General features: G+C 48.3%; 1 protein-coding gene across 1 annotated transcript in view; it reads right to left on the bottom strand.

The window, feature by feature from the left end:
- Positions 1 to 5,800, bottom strand: part of PCBD1 (pterin-4 alpha-carbinolamine dehydratase 1) — a 13,209-nt gene extending 7,409 nt beyond the window's left edge. Inside the window, exon 1 of the mRNA XM_029962594.1 lies at positions 5,755 to 5,800. Within this exon, the coding sequence (XP_029818454.1) occupies positions 5,755 to 5,800 (46 nt within the window). The remainder of the gene's footprint in view (positions 1 to 5,754) is intronic.
- Positions 5,801 to 11,963: the final 6,163 nt, after the last annotated feature.

The raw sequence follows: 11,963 nt of genomic DNA, 5'->3' as shown, positions 1-11,963 counted from the left end.
AGGTGTCCCTGCCCATGGCAGGGTGGGTGGAACTGGATAATGAGTAATGTCCCTTCCAACCCAAACCATTTTAAATCCTGTGGTTTCCCAGGTTCAGTTCTGGCTGAGGCTGGAGACAGGGTGTGAAGAAGCCCCTGTGTCAGGATGTCCCTGCTCCACAGAGAAGGCCTTTAGGAAACCCTGGGTGTGCTGTTCATTTGCTTCACCTTTAACTGATGCTCTTGTCTCTTCCTCAGCTCTGGGACCCTCTTCCCATTCCCTCTTCCCACTATTCAGGAGGGAGGAAGGCTTGATATACCTGACTTCTTTTTCCTAAATGAGGAGACCCTGGGCAGGAGGATTCTTGGTCACCCACGAATTGGGGGAAGACATTTTTGCCTGGTGGGTGCTGAACTCTCTTTGTGGTTATGGCTTTGAGGTTGCTCCTGTGATGAGACTGAAACTCATGTGTGTGGGCAAGGAGGGAACAACTGCTTATTCAGCAGGGAAACAATTAACCAGCTGCAGTGCCTCAGGAATTCACTGGGAGTGCATTTTTGGAGTTGCATCCATGCTAATGGCATTAGAGGAAGCAGCTTGGGACAGGATCCCCACCTCCTGGAGAACCTCAGCCCCCAAAGGGTGTTTTAAGCCAGGGTGGGCCAAACTCCTTCATCATCTGATGTCTGAAGCATTGGTCTCATGGCACAAAAGATTTAATTAAAGAGTTTGTTTAGCACTGGAGGGGATTTATGGCAGTTGTGACAAGTCTAAGTTGACAAAAGGGCCCAATAAGCAGAGATGAATCGTTAATTATTCCTGTGTGAGGTTTCCTCTTGTAGCAGCGTTTTATCAAAGTCAGCAAGGGCCTCAGAGCATCCAACAAAATAAATTGGAGGCTGGCAGAAGCTGAGGCTTTGGTCTGCTCACACGATGCTTTAGGTGAAGGTCCTTTGTGTCAGGCAGAGGGCAGCTCCCCTGGAGAAGGCTGGGATGAAAAAAATGGCAAGAAAGTGGCATGACCACTTCTGATGTGTAGAAAACTTGAATCCCAAAGTGGGAGGTGACTGCTTGCAAGGATTATCACAGTATGAGGGAGTAAGAAATGTTGCACTGAAGGGAGGTTTCCCAGAGGAGGATGATTCAAACCTGAGTCCAAAGTACCTGCATGCACTTTGCCAGGGAACACTTCCCCTGGATCAGACTGGTGCTGGAAGAGGCAGCCCATTCCCACCCCATGCAGGGAGAAACCTGGCATGATTTAGATGTGAAGACTCAAAGTGGGGCCAGAATAATCCTGGTTTGACTCTCTGTTTGCCCTTGAAACCCAGTGGTGTGACAAAAACGAGGGCCCTGGGTCCTGGCAGCCGATGTCCCATGTCTTGTCCTCCAGCTCCCAGGAGCTGCTCCACGGTCCATAGCAGGCAGGGGTGAGATCATGGATTTTGTGGTCTTGCCAAGGTCACTCAGTTCCCTGCACCAGGATGCATTTGCCCCGGGGGAAGGTAATCCATCAAAACTGCCTTCTCCCCACCCCTTGTTTTGTCTCACCTGCTGATGGATTAGCCCTGTAGCTCGGCTTCCCTGGAGCCTGGGGAAGGGAAGCTGCTTGTATTCAGCTTTGTTTCCTGACTTTCAGTCCAAATTTGAGTGCCTTTGCTAAACAGGTTGGATTTTCTGGCAAATTTGCGGGGGTTGCAGAGGGTGAGTATCTTGACAGATCTGGGAACCTTTCTCCCATGTTAAGGAGTGAGGTTTGTTCCTTGCTTATGCGGGGAGAGTTGGGCGCTGCATGATAAGCGGCTGCTGTACAGCCACGTCTTGTCACTAGGGGTCAGGAAAATGCTGGAAAACGGGAGATGTCCCCGAAACCGCAGTCCCTGCAGGAAGGCACAGGGTGGGGGGCTCTCAGAACCCCCCCTGATCCCGAAAATCGGGAGTGGATGCTGGCATGGTCAGCTCTGCGGGAGCGTGGCTGCGCTCAGGGAAGCAGCTTCTCAGCTGGACCTTCCTGATCGAGTGGTTTCTCAGGAGAAGCACCTCCAGATCCTTCGGTGTGCTCCAAAGCATCCCACAGCTGGGACATACTGGCATTGGGGTTATCTCTCCAGCCAGATTGCTGGACATCACAGAGTGGTTTGGGTTGGAAGGGACCTTAAAGCCCATCTCATTCCACCCCCTGCCATGGGCAGGGACACCTTCCACTAGCCCAGGTTGCTCCAAGCCCTGTCCAACCTGGCCTTGGACACTTCCAGGGATGGGGCAGCCTCAGCTTCTCTGGGCAGCCTGTGCCAGGGCCTCCCCACCCTCACAGGGAAGGATTTATTCCATATATCTCATCTAAATCTCTCCTGTTAGTTTAAACCATTCCCTGATGTTCTATCACAACACCCCCAGCTAGAAGTCTTGTTCCCCAGATCATTTGGCTGTCATGGCTGTTTTCAAGTCCTGGAAGTCCTTGGGTTTTATTCCCAGCTTTCCAGTTGCAGGAGTTTGCCCTGAGGTGGGGACAGGAGGGGCACCCTGAGTGCATATGCAAGGGCAAGGTCTGTCCGTACAGACTTTTCACTGGGCAGGATTATGGAATGTTGGGAAGCTTTGGGGCATCCAAGCCCTTCTCATCAGAACTATAAAAATCAGGCTTCAAAGCCAAATGAGTTGAGAAGAATTGCTGTGAGATCAGTGAGCTATTTAACACGTGTGGATGTTTTAGAAGGAAGGAGTGACCGTAATATACAGGAGGTGGTGAGAGACGAGTGGAGAAACAATATGCTAAGGCAGCAATTTCCTTGGAGACAGAGAGGCAGCTTACGGGCTATGGAACACAATGAGGTGCTAGAGCAGACAGTGGCCAACTCCAGGAGCTTTGCTCTATGGTAGAGTGGTGAATTTTATTTCCCAGATCTGCCTTTGGGAGGTGTTTCATAGTAGTTTTATTTTTTTTTCTCCAATCAGAGCTGAGAGAGCAGAGGGAGTGAATTATTTTTTTTCTGGGTAATAAATGGTCCCCCCACTGGCTGCTGGGAGGGGCTTTTCTTTCAGATTGTCTGTGGGAGTGTGTTTGGGTGCTCAGGCTCCATCTCCTCCTTCCCAGGAGGGCAATAGGCCAGCTGGGAGAAATGTGGAAGCACAGGGTCATATCCAGGCATAGAGTGTGGTGTTCTGGGAGCTGCTGGAGACACACTGGCAAGTTTTGCATCTTTCTTAGTGCAGTACCTGACATCAGAAACTCGTGATATTCCTGTCAGGTGCAGCACTGATTATTTTTTTTCCTTGTTAGCATTGAACAACCTCTGGTGATGAGGTTACTCTCTTATTTACATTACCACCTCTCTTTCTCCCGAGGCTAATGAGTCTGTGCTGCTTCTTACAAACTGAATTTGTCTACTTTGCTATTAGTGGGAAGCACCACTGGCCCATGCTCTCTGCACTGTTTGTTGGAAGTGGGATCAAAATTAATGGGAAAATCGTGGGCATGGCAATCTTAAGAACTCAAAATGCAACTGTGCCTCACCCACGGGGGCAGCAAATTAGATAATGTGGCAGCTTGCCTGAAAGTCTGGGGATGAAGAATTTCTGTGGCAGGCACAGCAAGGAGGGGAGAGATGCAATACTACAAACTGTCATGGATTCACAGCCTGGGCTGGGAAGTTTGTGCATGTGCTACAGCCAAATAGGGGCTGTGTGTAATTCCAGCTGCCTCCACTCCCCCCTGTGACAGCTGTGTCTTGCTTGGAAAGGGTTTTGGGCTCAAAAGGAGGGACCTGTCACTCGTAGTGGTTTGTCTCTTGGACCTGTGCTGACGTGGCCCTGAGATGCTGTTGAAGGTTGTCTGAGCAGTACCTTGCACTGGTCTGGGACGTTGCTTCTCAGTGCAGGCTGGGTTTGTGACATCAAGCTGGAGTGCTGGAGCTGCAGGGGAGGAAGGAGAAAGGGAGGGAGGTTGTTTATGACCTGAAGTGGAAAGTCACTGGTGCTGTGAGCTCCCGGGGGACAGTGCTTGGTGGCACCAGCTGTCCTGTGTTATTATCTCAGAGCCAATGTCCTGGGACAAGACAACTGTCACTTGGTGCTGCTGCTCGAGGCAGTGAAGATGTTGGTGACAGAGCTGGGAAGCAGGATTTTTCTGGGAAAGAACATGACTGCTTTCTGGAAGAGGGTAGACCTAGACTGGATATTAGGAAGAAGATTTAGTTGGGATTTTGGGAAGAAATTCTTCCCTGTGAGGGTGGGGAGGCCCTGGCCCATGTTGGCCAGAGAAGCTGTGGCTGCCCCATCCCTGGAAGTGTCCAAGGCCAGGTTGGACGGGGCTTGGAGCAACCTGGGCTAGTGGAAGGTGTCCCTGACTGTGGCAGGGGGGTGGAAGTGCAAGATCTTTAGGGTCCCTTCCAACCCAACCCATTCTAGGATTCAATGTCTTGTAGGACTCCTTTCAGCCATGAGCTCCTCAGAAGGTCCTTGTCCTTGGAGAGCCTGGTCACACAGAAGGGAAGGTGAGGAGCAGGAGTGTGCTGTAGCTGCTTTCCCCTCCTCAGCCATGGTGTGCTCGTGGCTTTGGGCAAACTGCCTGCAAAGTCAAGGAAGAAGGAACAGTTGGTTGAGGTGGAGCTGGGACAGGAACAGACCCAGTGGCCAAGGGCAGAAAAAGAGGGAGAACAAAACAGGAACTTTTCTCCCCAAACTCCTATTTCTGTTGTGATTATAAACAATGAACAGCTCCAGGGCACACAGGAGATGTGACCTTGCCCTCTGTGGCAGCAGGGACTAAAGTCAGCACGATCCAAAGCAACCTCTGGGCAGCAGCAGCAGCATCACTCAGCAAAGAGAGAGTTTTTCTCCAGCTATTGATCAACAGTTTGCAATGAATTCCCAGCATGGAAATAAACACAGGGGCTGGGGTGGTGCTGCAGACCTGAGGCCACGAGCTCTGTGATAACTCAGCTGTGTCTTCTGATGCCCAGGTGAAGCTGGTTAACTCCAGCCTGGTGACCACAGCTGCTCTGCCTCCTTCATCAGGTCACCAAGGGCTTATATAAGTGTCAGGTGCCTTGAATCAGCAGGGATAGTTTATGAAGGGTTTGAGGGTGCCTTGTCCTAGGAGCTGCTTGGGACTCCAGTCTTGGTTTCCCAAGAAAATTCAGCATAAGGAGGGAAGAAGAACTGGGATATTTAAAAGCACTTGCAGTTTTGGGTACCCTCCTGGTGCTGCTGCAGTTCTCCAGTGCACAGACTGTCTTGGGGGAAGGAGTGAGAGCCCATCCATGGAGCAGTCAGGTATGTCTTACCCAACCCACCTGCACAGTAAAATTTGGGATCTGAGTTGTTCCTTCTGGAGCTTGGGTGTGGGCTGCAGCATCCTGCTGCCATCTTGCTTAGTGGTGTGTGGCTTTCATTAATTAATGCTCTAAAATACCTGCATTATGGGCTACCCACCAGAAAAATCTGACTGTAGGGGCTGTGGTTTTGGGCCATGTTTTGTGGGGGGTTCATCAACAAAAGTCAATGGAGAGAAGGTTTTTTTACTTTGTTGTACCATCTTCTGATGAAATTTGAGTCGTGACCTGGGATCTACTTCAAGTTTAGTTTAAGAGATACTAGATTGGCTTTTATTTCACTTGCTTTCATTTGCACTGCTGGGAGATTTAGCTCTGCTTTAGTGCATGGAGTTGTGGTTTTTCCTTGCAGAGCTCCAGAAATGGTATTTTAGAGCTTGAAGGAAACTTCAGCAAGCTGGGGAACGGGCCAGGATCTCCCTCTTTGCTGTGCAAAACCTACCTGTCTTATTTTCCAAATCACTGTAGCCACTGATCAAGTCTGCCATGTCAACAAAAAGCACGAAGATCTCTGCTTTCTGCTGAGGCAGGACAGTAATTTGTGGCTCAGGCATTACTGAGATGTTAGACGTGGAAATTATGACCACTCTGTCAGATTGGCCGGATAATTTTTACTCCTAAGCCTTCCACCAAGATGATTTTTTCAGTGCTTGGAAATCAGTCTTACTCTGCAGAGCTGTCAGTGTCTCCCAGTTGTGTCAGTGTGTGCTCTAACAAATGTGTGTGTGTATGATACAGCTATTTCATCATCATTCCCTGCACTCCTCCAGACACCTGGGAAGCTTATCTTAAGTGCAGCTCTCCTCTCCCCGGGGTCACTTTTGTTAATTCATTTTTTTGGTTTGTTTTCCAGTAGTGTAGAAAACCCCTATAACAAGCTGTTTGTTGTTGTGGGTTCGTTTGGGTTTTTTTTCCCAGGCCTTGTAGACACACAGAGAGGGAGAAAGATTTTTGTGCTCTGAGTAGATTATGCTGGAAATGGATGGGGGGAGGTTTTACTCGTAGAAGTAGGAAACTGAATCAAGGAGAAATCAAGAGGTGTTTAAGACCCAATTCTCAGCGAAAGTTTGTATCCTCAAAAAATCCCACTGGAAGAGTTTTTGCCTTTGTTTCTTGCAGTGAAGGTGAGCTGTGAGCCTACAGTTGCCTCATCTTTTTGGATCCGCTTCCTGACTGATTTGGGTTCTATTATTAGTAGCTGATGTGCTGGTGGAGTCACTCTCCTCCTAACTCTGCTAATTAATCAATGCCCCCCGTGACAGCTCTTGACCATTAAATAATATTCATTAGTATCCAGACCCCAACAGTATGGATGAACCCATCTATCTTCATTAGCTCTTGGATTTCAACGTCAGGAGCAGGAGCCAAAAGGGACAATAAAAGGGCGATTTCCTTCCTCATCCCAGTGAAAACTGACCTTGATATTTTTCTTTCTTTCTTTCTTTCCCTCCCTGCCCCTTGTATGTTGGTTAAAGTAGAAAATAAGCAGTACTTTCAGCTCCTCTCCTTATCCAAAGTGACTACCCTTAGGGAAAAAGGAGACAGGATGCTCTTTAAAGGTAATAAATAACATGAGATTATCCACATCTTGTAAGTAATCTGAGAATGCCTCTTGGGTCATGAAGGAGAGAAAGTGAAGATCAATATTTACTGATGCCTGAATTACCTTCCTCCATACTAAAAATTAACTTTGCCAGTGGTGGAGCCACATCTGCTCACAGGTAACCCAAAATTGGCCCAACCTGTATGCACGATTCTGAAACCAGGAAGGAAGAGTTACACTTCTTGGAAGTGTTTCCTGACCCAGCCAAACATCTGGTGTTTTCCTGGGAAGCCACCTCTGTGTGCTCACCCTTGCTCCCCAAAACGAGATGGTATTGCTGTCCTCGCTCATCCCTGAGGTTATTTCCTGAAACATTTGGTCATGTTGGGAAGTTGTGTCATTTCCTTCCTGCCAGGTGAATCTGCTCTGAAGCAACACCTCCTTTTGTCAGATTAATGTGATTTAAAGGACTGAAAGGACTCAGTGAGGCCTCCTGAGGTGCTGAGGTTTGTCCCCCGCTCTTGGACTCTACGATGTGGTCCGTCAGCGTTGTGGTGGATTTGGCTCCTATTTAACAACTCCTCTTTCTCCTTTCTTTCTTCATGGAAAGGGTGGTCAGGCGTTGGAAGGGGCTGCCCAGGGAGTTGGTGGAGTCCCCATCCCTGGAGGTGTCCAAGGAACAACTGGACGTGGCAGTCAGTGCTCTGGGCTGGGGGACAAGGTGGGCACCGGGCACAGGTTGGAATGGTGATCTTGGTGGTCTTTTCCAACCTGCATGGTTCTGAAATTCTGTGTAACATGTCCTTTCCTGTTGGTGTGGGAGAAAAGAAAGAGAATCGAGGCCCAGATCTGAAGGACTGAGCTGGCTGAGCAGCTTTGCTGCTCCCTCCAGGGGCTGTGTACCCTGTCCAGGTGTGTGTGTGGGGCACAGAGACCCTCTGACCATCACAGACCATGCCAGCCTGGAGGGCAGGGAGCACAGGGAATCTCCGGGCTCCTTTGGCCTTCTGGGGCGTCCTTACCACACCCGTGGATGGCCTAGGGAGGGGTTGTGGGGCAGATAATTTCATGGAGTGTCTCAGGCCTGCTGGGGCCTCGCTCCCCAGGGCACTGTGGGGGTTGGAGATTAACAACAGGTCTTATTTTTGCAGCTTTCTTTTTTTTTTTTTTGGCTTTTGTGATTCGCTCTCTTGTTTTCCAATAGTGTTCCTGAATTTGTTTTTCCCCTCCTCCTGTAGATCTTAGATCCACCTCCCTTGATACATGTGTGTGTCTGACGAGAAGCCGAAAATCAGTCATTTGCCTGAAGCCACCACTGTAAGTTATTTGTACAGTGATTAGTTAAAGCTTCAGATATTTAATGCAACCTTTAAATCACATGTCCCCCACCAGTTCCTGGTCACATCAAACTTCACTGAGTGGTATCTATCACTTACTGTTGTTCTCAATACGTGCATATATTTAATTTTCTACAAGCCTCTCGCACATATTTTTTTTTTTGCTGAGGAAACAGTAAATTGAGGGGCTTCAGAAAGTGTTTTGTCACATGACTGTGAGTGAATTACTTGTCAAGGGAACATGGGATGTAAAAATTCATCTTACAAGAAAGTTGTTCTGTTGTATGAATCCCATCTCTATGTCAAAACAGACTCAAACCTTAAAATTAAATGTATTTTCACAACATGAGTAGGTAGTAAGGGCTCTTCCAACCAGCAAGCTTTGAATGTTCAGCCTGGTTGGGTTCGCTTCTGTTTTATAACTCTTCTGCCTCAGCTTGTGAAACAACACGTGCTTTGCACTGGGGGTTCAAAACTGTACCTGTAAATGCTTGAATTGAAAGATACAGTAAAAATTTAATGTTTTCAGGTTGGCTCAGAAAGCCATGTTCTTAAGCTTAGCAGAGGAAATGAAACTTGGAAGAAGGGTAGTTAGGAAATTTAAAGCTGAAGTCTAATGAACTTCATTTTTGGAAGGAGTGGGAATTAAAAGAAGTGAAACAAGATTCTATCTGCAAGTGAAGTGGCAAGAGAATATTCCAGCTGTGGGAGCTGGGCTGAGCCCAGTGAAGCATTTGGGAACCTAATCTCGCCTCCTGTGGTTGAGAGAAATGGTTTGAATGAGTCTTAAGGGATGATTTCAGGTTGAAAACAGCTCCATGAGGGTCTGTCCACGACCTCAGCTGGACCTGACAGTGGCTGGGTCTGGGAGCAAGGAGCTTGGAAATTTGGAATTGGGCAGGTTGAATGGCTGGGGAGTGCCAGGCTGGCATTTCTGCCACCCTCTGGGAAACAGCTGGCAAATTTGGAGCCCCATCTGTTTGAGGGATTAAATGGAAAGGAAGGAGGGAGTTGCTTGTGAGTTTGCAAGGGAGATTTCAGAGCTCACGAGGTGCAGACACAGCCTCACCTTGGAACAGCCCTTTCCCAGCCCAAATATGGGGTCAGCACTGCTTTCTCTTGCTTTAACCTGGTTATAAGGAGGAGAGGAACAAGAGGGAATAAAAGGAAAAAGCAAGATTGGGGAATGGCAGGAGAGAGCTGTAGGTGGGCAGTGTGGGTTGCTGGGCCATGGGTTGACAACCCACCTGACCCTCACCTGGGCTAATAATGTTTTCTTTGGCTCCTGCCAGCTCACTGCAGTTCATTCATTGATTTGGCAGAGCAAAACCAAAGGCAGGAGTGACTGAGTGAAGTGGAACTACATGTTTTAAACCATCCTCCTAGATCCCAGCAAGATTTCCGTCATCCTCTTTGGAGCTGGTTGCTGTGTCAGTACCCTGCTGCTCTGCATTCCCCTTGCCTGAGGTTTGATGGATGCTGAGGTCTCGTCTTTGACTCAAATTTGGGATTTTTCTCATCCTGGAGGCAAATTTGCTACTAGTTCCTGTGGCAATAAGCTTCAGGCAGAGTTAGCTGTAGAGTCACTGCAGCAAAGGCCTCTGTCTTAGCCTATGCTGTAATTAGATCATTAATTAAATAGTCCCTGAATATTTCCTTTTCCCTTTTTCTGAAATAAGGATAGGGTCAGACTTCCATTTGGCTGAACTGTACTTGGTGGGGTTGAGTAATAAAGACACAGTGGCAGGTCAAGGTGATGCAGAGTCCTACTTCTGTGTCTCCCCACACAGCTCTGAGTACTTTACTTCAAGCCTCATTATAAATAGGGCCTTGACCTCTTTTTAACTGCAGTTAGAAGCAGCGTAGCCCCTTCCCAGCACTGGTATGGCACAAGGAAAGGGAAAAAACCTCCATGAACTTCAGAGAACCCTTTCCAGGTGTGAGTGAGCTCCTGCTGTATCTAAAGTTCAGAGTGAAAGACTATCTCAATACACAGTATTTAACTTTGCCCAATTCCATTCCCTTTTTCTGCAGCCATAAAACCACTATTGCTCTTTCATCTCTGCCCGTTCCTTCCCGAGTAGGTTCTGTGAAAGTGGTGTTTGGGGGCAGTAAATCACAAAACGGGAGCCTGCATTCATAAAATGCTTTATGCCTCCCTCCATCAATATTTCAACGTGCAGCACAGACACCAGCATTTCATTTTAATTACGCTGCAAATTCCTCTGTTACGGAAGAAAGCTGAACTCTGCAGGGCAGCCCAACCCCGTCCCCTCCTTGCCATGGGATTGCTGCAACATCCAGTAATCCATGGGGTTTTTTTTTCATCTGAGTTGCTGTACGTGTCTCCCACAGGAGGAACACTTCCAGCCAGGCTGAGTCTGGCCTGGCTCATCCCTTTCTTGCCCTGGGGTGAAGGGAGGTCTCGGTTGTTTCTGTGGGAGCTGGCGCATTGCCCGGAGCCTCCGGCGGGCAGGAAGGGTGATCCAGCACAAACAGAAGGTTGGGGAAGATAGGCTCTGACAGTGATTAGAGGCAAGGGAAGGCTTCCCTGCTGCAGCAAGTGTCACATTTTTTTAAAGCTCTTCTTCCTGAGGTTGCATTAGTTGCAAGGACTGTTTCCATTTGCAGGAGAGACAGAATGTGACTGAGATGTGCAGGTTGCTGAATAACACTGGGAAGTCAGCCTGTGCCCTCGTGTAGGTGTTTTGAGAGGCTTAAGGGATGCCCACTTGCAACTGAGTGGCAATACAGGGGTCAGTATGATGTTCACTCAATTAATGTGCCAAACTGTGAAACTCCTTGCCAGAATCATTTGATTGGTTTGGGTTGGAAGGGACCTTAAAGCTCATCTTGTTCCATCTCCCTGCCATGGGCAGGGACACCTTCCACTAGACCAGGCTGCTCCATGCCCTGCCCTTGAACACTTCCAGGGATGGGGCAGCCACAGCTTCTCTGGGCTTCTCTGGCCCTGTGCCAGGGCCTCACCACCCTCACAGAGAAAAATTTCATCACAATATCCCAGCTAACCCTTCCTCTGTCAGTTTAAAACCGTTGCCTGTTGTCCTGTCACTATATGCCCATACAAAAAGTCCCTCTCTCTCCTTTTTATATACCCCATTTAGGCATTGAAAGGGGCTCTGAGGTCTCCCTGGAGACTTCTCCAGGATGAACAACCCCCAGCTGTCTTAGCCTGTCTCCAGAGCAGAGGTGCTCCAGCCTTTGGGGCATTTTCGTGGCTGATACTGCTGAGTCTGTCCAAAAAAACCCCAGCAGATGTTGTCAATGTACAGCATTTACAGGTATGTGAGCTGGGATAAAAATCCACATGACAAAAAGCTGCAGGAAAGGAGGGGGTCCCCTAATGCAAAGGAAATATGTCCCTTGTGGTGGTGCTGTTCCATCATTGTCAATTAGCAGGAGTGTTAAATCCGTAGCAGCTGGTGTGGGGTATGATAGGAGAGAGGGCACCAAATTGGATGGTTTATCAGTGTAATTCAATATGACAATTTCTGTGGTCATATCCCGAAGACACTGGAAAAGGTGGGGAGAGGGAGCAGTGCCCGTGACACACACAAATGCTAACTGGAAGGGAAAGAGGCATTCATTTCTTGGTAGCACGTACAAAAGTGAATGCACTGATTTATGTAACTTCCCAAAGCCTGGCTGCTCACAGTGTTCTTAAAACACATATCCAAATTAAGATGCCATGTAGCAGATAAATTGCTCTGCGTGGAAACTTTGTTTGCAGAGTCAACGTTTTTCCAACAG

Source organism: Manacus vitellinus, unplaced genomic scaffold (genome assembly GCF_001715985.3).
Source record: "Manacus vitellinus isolate BGI_N305 unplaced genomic scaffold, ASM171598v3 scaffold_48_pilon, whole genome shotgun sequence".
In the NCBI taxonomy this organism is placed as follows: Eukaryota; Metazoa; Chordata; class Aves; order Passeriformes; family Pipridae; genus Manacus; species Manacus vitellinus.
The sequence above is the reverse complement of the archived record's forward strand: the minus strand, read 5'-3'. Positions and strand labels throughout refer to the sequence as shown.